We start from the raw sequence: 18,685 nt of genomic DNA, 5'->3' as shown, positions 1-18,685 counted from the left end.
GGTGCGCACACTTCAGCCATCACAAAATGCAAACAGATGTACATATTCATTTAATTAAAGCTGAACATTTCCTCTACATATATAATATTATTTTAGAAATGTGTAACCCAAGTAAAGTAATTCATTGTTATTAACTTAATTTAAAGTCAAGAACTGTAATCTGATAAAAGACATTTTTACACTACTTTTTGTTTTAAAAAAAAATACATAGATTACTGAAATTACACTGTAATAAGATTACATCCAACACTGGTTAAACAGTCATTTAAATGAACAGATATTCATATATTCCTTAAATTTCTGAATTTATTTATATCAAAATGTTCATATTTGAAAATTGCGGCAACAACACTACTGTCCGCTCTTTGTGTGCAGAACAAGAATGCGAGTTTAAGTAAATGATGATTGATGTGTATAATTCATTGGATAGTCCTCATGTGGCAACTGAAGCAAGCAATGGTTACAAAATTAACTTTTGCGGTATGTCTGTGTGTAATTTATGTTTTTAATAATAATAATAATAATAATAATATTATTACTAAGTCATGTTAACTATATTCCTTATTTTACTCATTAATCAAACACCACTATTCTAACAACTCATTAGAAATCCCTGAGGGTAGGGATGTGCCCAAAGCCAAACACCTTATTCAAAAATGCATGAATAAATACTTCAAAACAAATAACGAATTCATCCAAATAATGGAAAAAATACTCATTAGACTGATTATACAAGAATGAAGTAATATTTTAAATAAACGTATCCAAAATTACAACGACCCTATGAATGTATGTCTGTGAACTGAAGTCTTAACTTACTAAAGTGTAAACCTTATGAATGAAAATGCACACGGTGTGATTTCAAATCGGATGGCTGCGGTCTCGACTCGGTTTGCAGTCTTTGATTATTGTACGCGTCTCAGAAATTTGAGCTTGTCAAAAGTAACATTAAATTGGATACTATATCATAAACATTTACACTTCTTGAAATTTCTATCACCAATTAAGATAATTATCTGGTTAATCCAAAAAAAGTGTAAATGATCCATAGAGTGTACATTTATGCAGAATATTCCTCCACTGTGATATGGAGAAATTAAAACATGCTCGTTCTTTTTCTGCCATTCTGGAAAAACTAGAGACTTGCTCTTACTATTTATATACACACTTCTTAACTTCATGAAAGACTCCATTTATCAGAAATGGATTTACAAAACGCCCAGATAGTATAAAATGTTTAAAATATATTCAAGACTTTAGAAAACAATAAAATGTTATATATTTGTATGTTTTATCTTTAATAAATTAAAGAGATAATGCAACAAATCAGGACAAATCAAGAACAGGATTCATTATTTTCACACTAAAATTTCAAGATGCAACTGGCTGTCAAACACATATTGAGCTACACAACACATAATCTACATGTGTAATGTATGTGTAGCTTATGTGTATTTTCTCGGGCATTTGTTGAGTCTAAATAGATGCACAACTTACATTATTTCAGTAGTACACCCAAGTGACAATAGTCATATCATACTTTTCATTTCGTGTTGTACTTGCTCTATGTTTACTTCGATGTTGTTTTTCATCAAATGTCAGTGTCAAATGTAAATCAAGTCAATCACTGAAACATTAGTGCCACTTTGAGTAAGAAATAACATATATTATATATGTGTACATACATTTAAAATACTGATAATTGATAATTCATTGATACACATAGTATTTATTTGTATAAATACTCATTTATCTTGTTATACACATACAAATAGATATCCTGTGATAGTAAACTTAATTATATAATTATTTCATATAAAAAATATATTTTGTGGAAATGCCAAAAAAAAAACCTGACACACTTACATAAATAATAATAATATAATTAAATAGCCTAATAATAAAATATAATTATTATTATAAAGCATATTTTATTTATAGAAACTATAAATGTAATTGCTACATTTAAAAATAGGCATTTCATTTAGTTTTGATGCACTTCCTGTTTAAGCCCCGCACACATCCGGTTCGATCCAAATACAGATACAGATAATTTTACCATAGCAACAGATACACATACAGATAATGGCTTTGCTGCACACCCCTACCTGAGGGTACCCATGGTTCAAAAATGCTAATTCTCTTCTGGGTCTCAAGACTACAAACTGAACAGCTCTTTAGACACCCTCAGAATATATACATGTATACATATACACTCTTTCACGCTCTCATACTGATGTTCTCATCTCATCCTGTCTCTTAGGAAACAGACCTAAAGAAAACAGTGGATGAAAGTGCAAGGATCAAACGTGCTTACAATCACTACTTTGATCTGACTATAGTTAATGAAAATCTGGACAAAGCCTTTGACAAACTTCAGGCAGCTGTGGAGCAGCTGAACACAGAACCTCAGTGGGTCCCTATCAACTGGGTTTACTGAGTCACACGGCAGTCCAGGCAACACATCACTATCAGGATCATTACCATCATCATCCATATAATTTCCATCAGCATTATTAAAGAGAGACCGATTATTTTTACAATTAAGTGTCTGATAACTGATAGAATTGAAAATCAGTTCAGCATATTTATGTCTTATTATTGAAACAATAATAAAAAAATTATTAGACTACAACAATAAAACCATAATATGCATAATGAATATTTTAATAATAGTAAGAATTATTATTAATTTATGTGCCATTATATTTATGTGGTTTTGCAATCTAAATAGTCACAAATTTTAGTTTGGGTCTGTCTTAATTATTAAGCTGAAAATACTATGAGACTCTCACTTGATAATGAATGCTTATTGCGTTAAAATTTACTTTACCTGTGATCACCATTATTTTCTTTTGAATACACAGTGGTGTTGTGGCGTTGATGGGTTTAAGAGACCCAGCAAATGGTGCCATTTATCAGTAGATCCGATAGTAAAGAACCAACAGACGTCTAGGAAGAAAAGTGTGAATATCGGTAAAAAATATCAAGTCAAATCAATTAGAAGTGTATCTCTTATCATCTTCATTAGCATCATAATTTTCATCTTCATCACCATTACAATCATTATCAGTCATTGGTCCTGTGCAGGTGCCATCTGCTGGTCCAGGCCAACCCAGTCACTATGCAAATGTGCATGACATCCAGTCATGACATAAGTGTACTTATTTATTACCTTTTTTTTCTACTGACTAAGTGTGTTTTAAGAATGTTACTTGGAGAGAAAATGTTGACTGAAACAAATAGGAATTTTTTTAATTGTCATTAAAACTGTAATTTTCCACATAAGCTGAATTGCAGTGGTTTACAATTGGTTATTTTAGCGTTTCGAAAGAAGTGGTTTACAGTGCAGGTTTCATCTCATTGATGTATCTGAATCTTTTAGAAACATGCTCACATGTAGTTCGGTCACAACAGTATGTCAAAGAATTTAAGCAGCTTTATAGTTAAGCCAGCTTCTGACTTGCACACATTATTTATTAGTGTCATCCTTTTAGCCTATTGGATTTAGTTTTAATTCAAGTAACGCTATGAGTAAGCCAATTTTGACTTGTCATCGTTTTTAACAGTTTGCTGTTGCTGAATTCTATGATCTGCATCGTGTTGCTTGTCAAAATGTACAATGTCCTATTGTCCTAGTATGCAGAATCAGCACAGTATTTAGCTTACTGCCTAGAACACTGCCACAAAAAATAACCCTTAAATATTGAATAGATCATCTGTCATAATCACAAGCAACTTGATCTCTCAGATTTCTAACTCTTAATTACTTCATGGCCATATTTAGTGATGCACGTCTGTCTATAGGTGCACTAGACCCCGGAAATCGGAATAGAAGTCCATGTTTCAGATTGCTCCAATGTCATTTCCAAACCTGTATACAATTTTTATCTAGTTTGTGTATTCACTTGAAAATTCTATATTTTGCAATACAGAGAGTTGTATTTTCTGAAATTAAACTGCTGTCTAATAAATTAATCTTAATTTTGGTTCACAATTGATTTTTTTGTATCACATATGCCAGATATTGTAGTTACGTGGCATGTGCAATACTGGTCTTAGGTTTACTTAATAAATTAGATCAATAACATTTGTCAATTTTAAGGGTAATTATGAGAGTCTAAAGACGCTTTATCCAATTAAAAAGTAATAAATTAATTACTGTAATCTAATTACATTATTAGTAAAAAATGTAGTGTAATGCATTACATTTAAAATACTTGTAATGAGATTTAAGTTACTGACTTTCAATTATTTAGTTTTAAGTACATTATAGGGTTATGCTTATGTCTTAATATATTATTTATGTAGAATACATGAATTATGGACCCGTATCGAGTCATTGTGAAGGAGAAACATTAAGTGCTGTGTATTTTGTGTGTAACAACAGACAAGAAAGAAATACAGACATTATTTTGAATTTGTTAAGCAGAAAAGTGTTTAAGAAAGTAAAGTACTAATTACATCACAGAAAAATTTACTAAATTAAATGACTCTTTTTAAGTAATCGGATTACAATTTTAGAGAAATAATTAGTAATTTGTAGTGGATTACTATTTTTAAGTAACTTAACCAACACTGAAAGACAATGATTTGTAATCGTAGAGGACCGACATTCAAGTTTCAAGATTCAAAAATACAAAATAGGCCAAAATATGATGTAAACACATATTTTGATTCATATTTTGATTTGATCACAAGTCCTTGAAATTAATATCCATTTAAATTTTCACTTAAGGATTTGTAAATATTAAGTACTATAGTATTTTAACACCAGTAGTCAGTAATTTTATTAAATGTAAAACTAACAAAATTCACAAATATTATAAGACCATTAAATTTTTTTTCCTACAATGCCATTCATAAAACAGTTAAAAGGTCACTTAAATGATCCTTGATGTTTGTCTTGTCCCAGAGAGTACAAAAAGAAAAGAAAATATACTTAGACACTGTGCAAATTTGACTGTCCACCTTGCCGAGGCCCTTTGGCCCCCATAACGTCATAGGTAAGCATTTCCTTTGCGCCGCTGCTGTACTTCAATCAAACAGGGGGCGCTATAGATGCCAATCCCTTCGCTGCAATACACAGCATGAGAGGAAGGCGATCCTGCGTTTTACTGATTTCTGTCACAAGTGAATCCTTCTCCTTACGCAGGGTCACATTACAGCAACCGAAGAGTTCAGTAATTTTCTTGAAAACCTTCTCATCAGCTAACACAGCCAGTCTGTTGTCTTTCAAAGAGGACTTCTTGTTTGAAGCCATATTTTGCACCTGTAGGACAACATTGAAGTTACATAGGCAGAGACAGGAAGTCCCTTTTCATACATTGTTATTTGACCACATTTAAATATTATTTTGAGAGTACTTTTATTGAGTTTGAGCACACTTACAAGATGGATCAGAGCCTGCAGGGTTGAATAACAGCAGCAGGATTTGAGCACAACCAGGGTCGAGTCAGTCATCTCTATATGGGATGGTGCAATTGTTTATGAGAAAAAAAAAATTTCAACCCTGACTGCAAGTGTTAAGTGACACTGACAAACAATCCACAGGAAATTGATATTGATTTTGGACTTTTAACACTGCTAAATTCTCAGAGCTGTTTAGTGGAATATTTAATGAAGGTGGGTTGAAAAGGTTTAAAACGTCATAATAAATTACTATGTATCATAAACTAACATTAATTCATGACCGTTTTTATTTTAGGTTACATTTGGAGTTAGGAAGTACATAAGGAAGTGTGCTAGCCCGTGATAATTTTAAGGGAATCTAAACCTAACCTTCTAAAGAGCTGATGAGCAAGTGGGTGGCAGTAAGAACGGTGGGTTTTTGCCGCTGTCCAGAGGGGTTTGACAGTTTGGTAGGATTGGTTCCAGCAGCAACCTTCTGTACAAGCTTCAGTGTGGTCTGCAGAGCAGGCTTCAGTGCAGCGATCTCATCAAACATCTTCGGATCAGGCTGTCTTCCACCACACAGGTCCTCTAGCTGAGAAAGGGGACAAATAGGTACAGAGATGTCCAACAGACAAGCAATGTACAATGTAACTGTAAATCGCAGCATTATCAATAGTCTTCACTGAAATTACTGGAAAAGCCAAACCTGTTAATTAGAAGGCTGTGTCAACATACTTCTGCCCATGTAACATAGCTAAAGATGTCATTTATATCCTGAGACCGTGAAGATCAGGGAATATATGCTACTACATTTGCTTATTTCGAAATTCTTAAGAAGTAGTAGAATGCTAAAGCTGCGTTCACACTGCCAGCGACACGCAGCGACAAAACGACCTCACCTCATTCATTTTCAATCAGAGCTGGCGACTTCCGGCAACACGAGTGATGGCAACCTCTGGCGACCGGATGTGGGCATGTCCAGCGACGTGACAAAGTTGAGAATATTTTAAAAAATATTTTACTTTATGCAAATGAAGAGCGACTTTCAGGAGCGACAGCCAATATGAGAGAAGATGGTAGAGCTCACGTGATCCTAATATTTTAATAATAATATTAATTGTAAAGAAACAGTGCTGTTTAGACTCTCCATACACACCACTAGCGACCTAACAGCCAGCCACTGGTGACATGCAGCGATAAAGTAGCTGGCAGTGTGAATGCAGCTTAATACATGTCAACAAAGGCATTGAAGTTCTTTAAGCGAAGAATAAATGATTCAAGTGTCTCTGTCCTCACTCACTGCGTTCTCCAGCAAGCTGATGGCTGCACTGTTCTGCAGGAGCAGAGTAAACTGCTTGAAGAGAGCAGACCGCGTGCTGGCCGGGAGTTCAGACAGTACCTTAAACTGGCCCTGTAGTCCATCAAGCTCTGAAGAAAATGAAAAAGTTAATCATTGGAAATGCATCTGGAACAACCACTATTTTGGTTTTGAGGTAACATGCTTGCTACAACATCTGACATGTTTCCATTCTCCACAAGTTTCAATTCAACAAAAACACTACTAAGGGGCCGTTCATACAGGACGTGTTCATGCAGTTCTGCACTGTTTTTAAATAGTTTTTCCATGTAAACATAAACTAGGAGGACAATTTTGATTACTTCAGTGTATCTGACTGTTTCGCGCCATAAGCACGGCATTTGTAATGTTTTTTAAACTTTTTAAAATAAAATTTTAAACGTATAAAAAAAAAGTCACACTAAACGTGACACAAAATGCAAGACGAGACTTGGTCCCTTCACAGTGAAATCGGAATCACAATAAGCATAAAAAATAAAAACCTATTCCGAGACTCATATTCTGTTCTACTATTGCAAAGTCACAGCAATAACTGTAAAGAAACCACACATAAGAACAGAAAGCACCAGTGTCTGATCAATAAAAAACCCAACAGACAGACTACCGCATTCCACATCGTCTTTTTCATGAAGCCCAATTCTATTGCTACAATTATTACAAATTTCTTTACAAATGCATTCCCATCAAGTCTGTGTCATTACCTTTCTGCAGTTTGTTGCTTGTTTTGACAGGTGAAGCACTAACTGAAGCTGCATACTTCACCTTCACTGGCCCATCAACCCCAAAACCACCTTTGACATCTGGCAGTAGGCACAGCTCTAGAGAAAAGGAAAATAGTCTGATCAAATCACAGACCACTTATTACATGGTCCTCTGTACTACTTGATTCTGAGTGTCAATCTCAGCTTCTGTGGTCAAATATTTCTGTATAATGACCACTAAACTGAATGTTTGACTATTGTTCCTGGCAAACAATCTCCTATAATGTGCTAGCTTCATGTCTGTCATACCACCCTGTGTTTTTTTCCCTTACATAATTAATGCACGTAGAATCAGCAGACAATAAAAGCAATTAAGTGTTTTTATTAAACAATATCACACAAGCAAGTGTGCTTGTATGTACATCTATTAGCATGGCTGTGATTTGGCCATAGGCTTGAGTCCTGCAGGTAATCACAGTGCTTGTAAATGAACAAAACAGCACGAATGCGAGTGTGATATTTAGATGGATGGATGGATGGATGGATGGATGGATGGATGGATGGATGGATGGATGGATGGATGGATGGATGGATGGATGGATGGATGGATGGATGGATGGATGGATGGATGGATGGATGGATGGATGGATGGATGGATGGATGGATGGATGGATGGATGGATGGATGGATGGATGGATGGATGGATGGATGGATGGATGGATGGATGGATGGATGGATGGATTTTTTTATACTAGATATAAATTGGCCTTTTTTTCTTTTCAAACGTTTTTCCCAACACAACTTTGGTGAAGTGTGCGCGGCAGGGTAAATGAAAGGGGATCGCACGCCGGACGTATCTGGCGGATGACATGGCACGTTCTACAGTTCTAAACAATTATTTTCTGCAAAGATACACACACCATCAACGGTCAGCCTCAAAATTCTGAAGTGCCAAATCTGGCATAGTTTTCCATTAATTTTGTCCCAAATCGTTATCAAAGGACAAAGATGATTTACTCTAGCCATTGCTGGATGATATATTGTGTATATGTACAGTTGAAGTCAGAAGTTTACATACACTTAGGTTGAAGTTATTAAAACTCATTTTTTAACCACTCCACTGATTTAATATTAGCAAACTATAGTTTTGGCAATTCATTTAGTAAGTCATCTACTTTGTGCATGACATGTGTAATTTTTCCAACTACTGTTTTCAGACAGATTGTTTCACTTTTATTTGACTATCACAATTCCAGTGGATCAGAAGTTTACATGTATTAAGTTAACTGTGCCTTTAAGCAACTTGGAAAATTCCATTTAAAAAAAAAAAAAAAAAATTTACATTTAAACTCAGTGCCTCTTTGCTTGACATCACAGGAAAATCAAAAGAAATTACGCAAATAATTTCCTCAGAAAAACATTTGTGGTCCTCCACAAGCCTGGTTCATCCTTGGGAGCAATTTTCAAATGCTTGAAGGTACCATGTTCATCTGTACAAAAAATAGTATGCAAGTATATACACCATGGGACCACTCAGGAAGCAGACGCATTCTGTCTCCTAGAGATGAACTTAGTTTGGTGTGAAAAGTGCAAACCAATACCAGAACAACAGCAAAGGACCTTTTGAAGATGCTGGAGGGAACGGGTATCTATATCCACAGTAAAACAAGTCCTATATCGACATAACCTAAAAGGCTAAAAGGCTAAAAGGCTCAGCAAGGAAGAAGCCACTGCTCCAAAGCCACCATAAAAAAGCCAGACAACAGTTTTCATGTACACATGGGGACAAAGATTTAACTTTTTAAGAAATGTACACTGGTCTGATGAAACACAAAATTAACTGTTTGGCCATAATGACCATCGTTATTTTTGGAGGAAACGAGGTGAGGCTTGCAAGCCAAAGAACACCATATCAACCGTGAAGCATGGGGTGGCAACATCATGTTGTGGGGGTGCTTTAATGCACACAAAATAATTCACAAAATAGATGGCATCTTGAGGAATGAAAATTATGTGTATATATTGAAGCAACATCACAAGACATCAACCAGAAAGTTAAAGCACTTCGTAAATTGGACTTCCAAATGGACAATGATCCCAAGCATACCTCCAAAATTGTGGCAAAATGCCTTAAGGACAACAAATTCAAGGTATTGGAGTGGCCATCACAAAGCCCTGACCTCAATCCGATAGAACATTTGTGGGCAGAACTGAAAAAGCATGCGCGAGCAAGAAGGTCTACAAACCTGACTCAGTTACACCAGTTCTGTCTGGAGGAATGGGCCAAAATTCCAGCAACTTATTGTGAGAAACTTGTGGCGTTTGACACAAGTGAAACAATTTAAAAGGCAATGCTACCAAATACTAACAAAATGTATGTAAACTTCTGACCCACATTCTGAGAATGTGATGAAAGAAATAAAAGCTGAAATAAATAATTCTCTACTATTATTCTGACATTTCAAAATCTTTTTTTTTCTTTTCCCTAATGCCCAATGCGCTCGAAGTTCTCATGGCGGCGTAGTGACTTGCCTCAATCCGGGTGGGAGGACAAAACTCAGTTGCCTCTGTGTCTAGTCAGCATCTTAAATTGCTAAGCTACCCAGGCCCGACATTTCACATTCTTAAAATAAAGTAGTAATCCTAACTGACCTAAGACAGGGAATGTTTACTACAATTAAATGTCAGGAATTGTGAAAAACTGAGTTTAAATGTATTTGGCTAAGGCGTATGTAAACTGACTTCAACTGTTTCATTCATATAGCCTACACAATGCATTTTCAGTTACAATTATGCTGTTTTGTGGATTGACAGCTTGAATGAAATGCACATTCAAGGCTACGTAGAGAGAAATTGCATAATAGACATCTCCATTTCTAAACTTTCAGTTTGTGCAGTTACACCAGTTTCATACACTAACCTGCAAACTCATCAATGTCACTTTGTTCATTCTTGAAGAAGTACAAAAACCTCCTCATTAAAGCAGTTTATTCAGTGTAGGGAAGGCATCCTCCATAGACATTAATTCAAAAATAATTGTCTCGTATCCTCGCCTGTGTACCACCCATATAATGTCTATGGGACCGATGCATTATGCTATTCTATGCTAGCCTTGCAGCCTCTCCCTTCAGACAGGCTCTGGTGATACCTTTCCTGACTGCGACTGGCTTCAGCAAATGGTATTTGACCCAATTGTAGTCTCCCAATGCTATTACGCCAGACTGTTAAACAGAGGCCAACTGAGTGAATTGGAAATCACGCAATTTAGGCTTTTCATTTAAATGTCAGCTTATTTGAATATATCTATGCCTCAAAAATATATCGATAAAATAATGTGCAGACCAATAATCGATATATTTCTATGTTTATGACAAACCTAGAAAGAGACAGACACCGTGATGAACATTAATGCTACAGCTGTTACTTTACCTCTGTTCCTCAGCTGTGGTATGGCAGTAATCCGCTCCAAACTTGGAGTGATGCAGCCATGCATGTTATCAGAATTATCCTAAGAGTATTTCACTCACGTTCAAGAGTTTTGTTGTTGTAGAGAAAACACTGAGGATGCCAGTTTCAAAAGTGGATGCCAAATGTGTATATTCTTGAATATTTCTTGAGAAATCCTTATTTTGACACTGACACAGAAATCGTGCTCTCCGCTGCCATGTTGATAGGAAACATGTCTCAGGTAGGCGCCCTGAGCATGTTTGATTATTCTGTCTGTTGCGACTCTCAGCGGTGATCGGCAGAAATGCTGAAGCTGTTAGTTTTACTCTATTTATCAGCTATAGTGTAGTAATAATCTGAGCGATCATAGAGTGAGAGTGTTACCTCTGAGGCTAATGGCTTTGGCTGGTTGACCGTGGTATGCGCGAGCTTGGGCTCGCTGGCAGTGGCTGGCTTGGGCTCAGGCTCGCTGACCGTGGCTGGCGAGGGCTCAGGCTCGCTGACCGGGGCAGGCGTGGCTCAGGGGCAGGCCAAGCCCGTCTTCTCTTCCTCCTCCGGGCAGACGAGGTTGACCATGTGGGTTCTTGGGAAGTGATTGACGCGGGGGTTTGCTCGCTGACAGGTGGAGCTGGTGTGACAGGGAGCGCCAGGGATGGCTGAAGGGTCTCCACTGTGGGTGGTGAGGTAGGGTCCTCCTCAGCAACGCCCACAGTGAGTGGTGAGCCGCACACCAGTAAGGTCTCCTCAAGGAAGTCGCAGAGAGTCCAGCTGCGCGTGTCCTGTGGCAACCGCTCCTTCAAGGAAGCATTCAAATTACCCCTGAAGAAGGCCACCAGGGCTGAGTCCGGGAAGTCCGAGACGCTCGCCAGCTCGAGGAAGACGCTAATGTGGTCTTCAATCAGACGGTCTTCTTGTCTTAGGCTGAGTAGGAGAAAGTTAGCCCGTTGAACCGCTGGATCCATAGTGTGGTCGATCGTTCTGTTACGAATGGTGTGGAAGCAGGACAAGACAGACGAGAGGTGTGGATCCAAACGCGGTTTTATTAAATAAAAAGAGGAACACAAAACACTGGAACAAAAATAAACGGTCCACGATGGGAAAAGTAACTCAAACACAAACTAACACACGGGTGAAAAGAACACTAACACTGGAACAAATTAAAGGTCCACGATGGGAAAATGAAATAAACACACGAACACGAAACATCCACGAACGATCAAACAAGGGAACAAGAGCAGGCATAAAACATTGGAAACATGGAACATCACATACAACGATCGACAAACAAACAGAGGAAAGGCAGGGTTTAAATACACAAAGGAACAAACAAAGGAATGAGGGACACCTGGAGAAAACAATCAAGGGAACACCAATCGTAAAAATGAACTACAAAGGACTACAGAAAACCAAACAGGAAACAGGAACTAAACTAAACTTCAACATAAAAGCATAAAACAAAAGACAACAGTGAACATGACAACTACAACGGACTACAAAAAACCAAACAGGAAACAGGAACTAAACTTCAACATAAAAGCACAAAAAAGAACAAAAGACAACAATGAACATGACAGAGAGACAATTCCAGATAACTTCAAAGAAATTTGCACACTGACAACACAGTTTGTCTAGGTCAGCTCAACTGCTCATAGCGCACACTAAATAGTCTTTTGTCACCACCTGCTGGTTTAAATCTTTAATGTCAAATGGATGAACATATATTCACACCTCTGCAGTTCTACACTACTCTTACATGTTAGATTGGAATGCCATAAACACAAGCTGAGTGATGCAAACAGAAAAGCAATGTGAGCTATCAGCACTCTTGGAATGCCTCTCTTCCATCAGATTCGAGGACCGGGACTAACTGTTGTATAATAAGCAATAACAAGTTTAATTGATGGTTAAATCAATAATTGAATCAATGTTGAATGAAAGTAATAGTTGAATCACTGGTTAAATTAAATCAATTGTTAAATAGTAAAGAAAATACAGATTAAATAAAAGTGAGATTTGATTTTATCCATCAAGAATTGAGTGGCTCGTGAAAAGTGGACATGCCATACCAGAACGGAGCCGGGACAAAAGAGCTTGTTATTTGGTCATGTTTAAATAGATAACTGGCTTTTGGTTAACATTATCATTAGTTAACATAACATTATAAACCATGAAGCCAAAGTGATGTCAGCGGAAAAGTAATTTCAGTGGATGTGCAGGCAATTAGACTTTGATTGATTTTTGTCTTTGGAATAACATGCACAGATGAATCATCTACACTAAGACCAGGAATATGCGTTAAGAGAGAAAATAAGATATTTTTTGATTTCGTATTGACTTTAAAATAAAAAATGCATTGTTACCATAGTGCCCAGTGTGATCAACCTCCAGCTCAATCACACCATAGGCAATGATGGTTTTGGAGGGAATGTTAATAGACACATTACTGTCATTGTCCACAACAGGCTTCCCTTTGTCATTGATTGACACCTATGGAGAAACAAGAGAAGCAGACGTGATAGTTTGTGTTGGGCATGATATATTTATGCAATGCAGTGAACTCATAAAGGAGAGAGCAGGCAGGTCCTGATATGTCTCCTTGGAATGTTGCTACTGGATAATTATACGCCCAAGAGTACGTGCAAAAAAAGGGGCGTGTTATTTTCTTTGTCGATATAAGGAAGGACAATATCTCTAAAGGGTAGTCCACCCAAATATTTGTATTATCTCATCACTTAGTCACCCACATGTTGTCACAAACACAAAAGGAGATGTCAGGCCTAGTCACCATACACATTCATTGCATCTTTATTTTTTTCATGAAAAAATAGTGATGGTGACTGAGGCTAACATTTTGCCTGACAACTCCTTTTGTGTTTCACTGAAGAAAAAGTCATACAGGGTTGAAACAACACAAGGGTTATTAAATGATCACTTCAGTAAATGCTCTGGTTTGAGTCAATGCCTTAGGGTATTTCCATCTCAGGCTGCACCTTTATCTGCTTATAGAGGCCGAACATTCCAGTGCAGATGCCTCTCTCCTGAACCTCCTCAGTGACTGTGCAGAGATCAGTGGTGATGATCCGTTCCTTCACTACTGCCAACACCTCCCTTAGCTGCTCTCGTGTCTGCTGAACCAGAGAGTGCTGCAGGTCCAGAAATCTACACAAACCACAAACAGAGCATTCAAGTGTGACTTGAAATATGTCACAATACTTTTTGTCCAACATGTTTTCACCTATACATGTAAATTTAGAACAGAAAGAGATGAAAAGTGAAAATGTGAAGTTGTTTAATTTCTATCTGATCTGACCCATAAAATTATTTTTGTTGGTGTAACTATGTAAGACACTTATTCTATACACCCTGAATACTTTATTATTATTTTCTAGCAAGCTTTTAAGCATATTTTCAACTCGTGTGATCCCACGTACACATGCATGGCTGTTGTATTTTGGCTTCCCTATATGCAATGTATAATTTAATTTAAACTGAAAGATCTCAGTTCAGGAGACTCCGTGCTGTCAGTAAAGGGTTCAATTTTCGACATGCAGAGTCATGTGACAAAACAACATGGTGCCGATCAGAGCCGAGTTTATCTTTGGGAGAAATGCAAAATAAATATATAAATATATCTGGTAAGAATCAAAAAGAATGTTTTACATTGAAACCTGCTTGAGTCAAAAGTCTTTACTTTCATCCGATATGGCATTTTTTTTTAAATTTCAGCAATTTATCACGAAACACCACAGTGGAAAACACAATGTACACTATAGTGTACAAAAGCACAAGGTTTTCATTAGAAATTGTATATTTATTGTGCTATATATTATTATACATATTTATATGGAGTTGAAAATGCATTTCAAACTGTTTTGAGACCAGTGCAGAATGTGATGTCAGAAACGAAGCTTTCCAAAATTTCAAGTCAATTGAACCAAATGCATCTGAAAAACGATTCACTGTTTTGAAGCTTTCGCAACACTGCACACTGAATAGATCTTCTGGTCACAGGTGTGTATTGCAGTGAGAACTTTACAAATACTTATGCTTTGACAGACTGTGCAATAAACATTTGAAAACGAAATGTTATGGTAATAAGTTACACTCCGTTAGTGTGGTATTCAAACTCACACATCAAGTGGTTTAGATTATTTGACAAGTTTGTTTCTAGAATTGTGAAATTGGCTGTACTCATTTTTATTTTTTTTTAAAGTGAAGGCATGTTATCATGTACAATAGTTGAAATTCCAGCTTCACCTTTTTTTAAAACAAATAAATCTCTTTAAATATCACAAAATATCTATGTCTCTCTCAACTGTATTTTTCATAAACACGTTTTGATATTTTTTTCATTGGGAACACAACTCAAAGTGATTGACAGGGAAATTAAAATGACTAAATAAAAATAAAAATTATATGGATCTAATTTAGTGCTGCACTGAGTCAATATCAGTTACAACCTGCATTTAACACTGATTCAGGGCTTAAAAGCAAAATCAAGTTATTTGTGCTTGTCCCAATACACATTGTTCCAAAGCAGCTTTACAGAAAATCATCTGTGATGTCTTTAATGTATCAAAAACATTATAATCAACACTTAAGAGAACATAATAAACAATTTGATATAAAAACATCTGACATTCTATAGCTTGGTATTATTCATAATTTTACAATTTAGTCCTGCTGTCCACGTATGTTGACATACATTTTTAGGAAAAGCATTTGATATAGAGATTTTTTATTTTTTGCATGTTTATTAGGAGCTATTAGTTACAAATAAAAAAGGGAAATAGGAAATACACAGCAGTCACGCTTGGGTTTCAGGAGGTTAAAGAAAATAAAAAGGTCAAATTATATGGTATTTTTAAGAGAATACCATGACACACAGTCATGAGGGCCTACAGGGGGCCTTTCTGTGATTTAATATTTCATAGTTTTCTTGTCACATAACAAAATGACTTCATATTGCTTGCTTATACCCCACCAACTTTGATTTGGTAAAACAAAGTGTTTCAACAATTCATATTATTTTAAATCAAAACTGCTTAATTCATTCTTTAAGAAACAATCATGAAATATACTGTATAATGCCAAACAACAATAATTCAGGACAATTTCTTATAATTTTAGGACAGTTACACCTTGAATTTAAGCCCCTCAAAAAGTGTAAAAGATGTGTAAAAGAAAAAGTGTATTTAATTCACTGACGTGTATGAACCTTTTCATTTTGTTGTTGTTTTACAGATTAATATGTCTATAATACATGAGTGTACCATAACTGAACCATAAAACAATGCTTTCTCATATTACTTAGCATAGAATATTTTTTAAAGACTTAGGAATATTCCTGGTTCAATACAAGTTAAGCTTAATTGACAGCATTTGTGGCATAATGTTGAATACCACAAAAATGTCTTTAAAAAAAGGCATAAATCAAGGTTCCAGTGAGGCACTTACAATATAAGTGAATGGGGCCAATGAAAGTGAACATGGCCAATTTGTGGATAGTTTAAACACAGATATGCGAAACTTACATTATTACAAGGAGAACATTTTTGTGGTAAATTGTATTGAACCCGGAACATTCCTTTAAAGCCTGTAACTGGCATACAAGAAGGGATGATATTTTGGGGAGGATGTCATTAGTAAAATGATTATAAATAAAACAGGAATTTTCACAATTACCACACAATGTGCTTCACTTCCCCAATGTTTATGTTTTCAAAAGCCATATATGTCTATACTAGTATGGGCTAGACTCATTTAAGTTTAAACCATATTCGTTAACAGTTACTGTATATTGCTCACAGACTGAGACATGACAGTGATGCTTTCATACGGTCAGTCACTTACCTAGATTTGGAGTTCTGTAACAGCTTCTGGACATCCACCTCCTGTTTCTTAAGGTTTCCAAAGGATGACTGAAGTTTGGCCGAGCCGCTCCCCCCTAAACTAAGGCTCCCGGGCCCAATTTCTGCTGCAACATTTCCACCTGTATTATCCACGACTTTGCCACTATAGGTCAAAAAGTCTGTCTCAACCACAACTGGGAACAAAAAGTACAATGTATCATCAGCTCTTACATATACAAAAAAAACAAAAAAACAAGAGATTCAAGCTGGTTATAAGGTTAAAAGTTGGTTAATTTGATGAGAATGAGTTTGTGCTTTATTTTTAAATTGATTTTCAAAAAGGAAATGTTGTCAGATGAATCACAATCTATAGCTAAACACACACAAATACTGTACACATTTATCTATCTATAAGGAAACTTCCTATTGACTGAACTTATGTTCTTTAATTAATCTTAGAATTACTACAGACTAACCCTAAAATACTAACTTGGACATTAAGACTATTTATTGTCTGTATGAACAACTTTGTCATTTTGAAAAAAAAAACTTAATTAGGGATTTTTTTCTCTCTTTCAGATTTAACACATTTTTAGGATTTAAAAAAATTTTTTTACATCAAATGTGTGACAAAAAAAGTCAGAATCCCACACACTTTAGAGGTTGCTCTGTACCTGGAATTATAGGATCTCCAACGAGAACATCACTTAGTTTGAAGTCTGTTGGCCGATACTTGGGCTTCTGCCAGAACCAGTAGCGGTTGCTCTTGATGACCAGAGCCAGAGGAACCAGACTGTCCGAGTCATTCAGACGGGACACAGGGATCAGAGTACCATCAGTGTCTATCTCAGAGAGCAAGTTCTTTGTGGCTTTGGCAAACATCTCTAAAACTATTAAGGAGGCTTTAGAGGCTCAGCTGAAAGAAAAAGCACAAAACTGGCATTACTGTATTTCATCGTACAGCTACTTTTCTAGTGTCGTGTTCTGAATATTGAGAAGCACTAACAAACAGCAATAACAAAAAGCTAACAAAATATCACTTTTATTGACAGACATTTAAGCAATATCATGATTCTTTGGACATGTGCCACCCGATAAATCACTGTAAGGTAGCCTACTTTTTGTATGGTTATGTATTCTTTCAATATACAATTATATACATCGTTTCAAAACATTACTGATGCTAGAGTCATTTCAGTCTATGATGTGGCTGCAATGCTGAAAACGGATTTTCTGCATTCTGACAAGACTAAATGACTGTTATTCCCATACTAATAAACTGACACCAAGTGATACATCATTTAAAGTTTTACATTGTTGTCCAGACACTATATGCGGAAAGGATTCAAAGAAGCGGCGATTTTATCCTCTCTCCTAATCATTTCCACTCTTCTCAACAAACTAACAAAACGTACACTGAATTAATGTTAAAGTAAGCAATACAACTTGGAATTCAAAATAAAAATGTGTGAATAAAGATACAACGTTTACCGTCTTCTGCTCACGTCTCTTTTGGGTCTGCAGACAACAGCCACAAGTAAACAACAAAAGACCTGGGCGTGTTGCCAACTACTTTCAATGAAAAGTAGCTAAAGCCTGCCAAAAAAGGGGGAAAAGCTGGATGACGTCATACGTTAATGATCATATTCATGATGTCATCACGTCGTATTTGCATTCTGCCTTGTGTCAGCCCTTTTCACCTGTTTGCTTGTCTCCTACTTTCTGTGCTCACATATTGTATTTTAATACAGCCGAATTCCCAATAAAGCTGTTCTCGTGTGCATATTTGTTCGGTTTCTGTTGTCAGACAACGGAACGAGTATGAAATAGTGACTGAAACTACATATTAACCAGTAGTCACTCCAAAACTATTTCCAAGCTGCTGCTCTGCACTGCAAAAATCCTGATTTTAAAACATAAGTTAAAGACAACGG

At 36.2% G+C, this 18,685-nt stretch overlaps 2 protein-coding genes across 3 annotated transcripts in view; one reads left to right on the top strand and one right to left on the bottom strand.

The window, feature by feature from the left end:
• The window catches only part of LOC127656369 (protein PALS2-like), a 43,132-nt gene extending 39,151 nt beyond the window's left edge, over positions 1-3,981 (top strand). For both annotated transcript variants that reach the window (XM_052144674.1, XM_052144673.1), the window contains one exon: positions 2,264-3,981. In XM_052144674.1, the coding sequence (XP_052000634.1) occupies positions 2,264-2,440 (177 nt within the window). In that variant the 3' untranslated portion in view covers positions 2,441-3,981. The remainder of the gene's footprint in view (positions 1-2,263) is intronic.
• A 541-nt stretch (positions 3,982-4,522) lies between these two features.
• Positions 4,523-18,333, bottom strand: LOC127656371 (gasdermin-E-like). Its single transcript, XM_052144676.1, has 10 exons — positions 18,243-18,333; positions 17,426-17,667; positions 16,753-16,945; positions 13,890-14,058; positions 13,260-13,386; positions 7,453-7,569; positions 6,695-6,822; positions 5,782-5,986; positions 5,392-5,465; positions 4,523-5,272 (listed from the first exon to the last, which is right to left on the bottom strand). Exons 2-10 carry the CDS (start codon positions 17,631-17,633, stop codon positions 5,042-5,044), a joined length of 1,452 nt encoding a protein of 483 aa, XP_052000636.1. The 5' UTR covers positions 17,634-17,667; positions 18,243-18,333; the 3' UTR covers positions 4,523-5,041.
• Positions 18,334-18,685: the final 352 nt, after the last annotated feature.

The sequence above is a fragment of the Xyrauchen texanus genome, chromosome 15 (assembly GCF_025860055.1).
Source record: "Xyrauchen texanus isolate HMW12.3.18 chromosome 15, RBS_HiC_50CHRs, whole genome shotgun sequence".
In the NCBI taxonomy this organism is placed as follows: domain Eukaryota; kingdom Metazoa; phylum Chordata; class Actinopteri; order Cypriniformes; family Catostomidae; genus Xyrauchen; species Xyrauchen texanus.
Note: the sequence above shows the minus strand (reverse complement) of the source record. Positions and strands in the feature narration are given on the sequence as shown.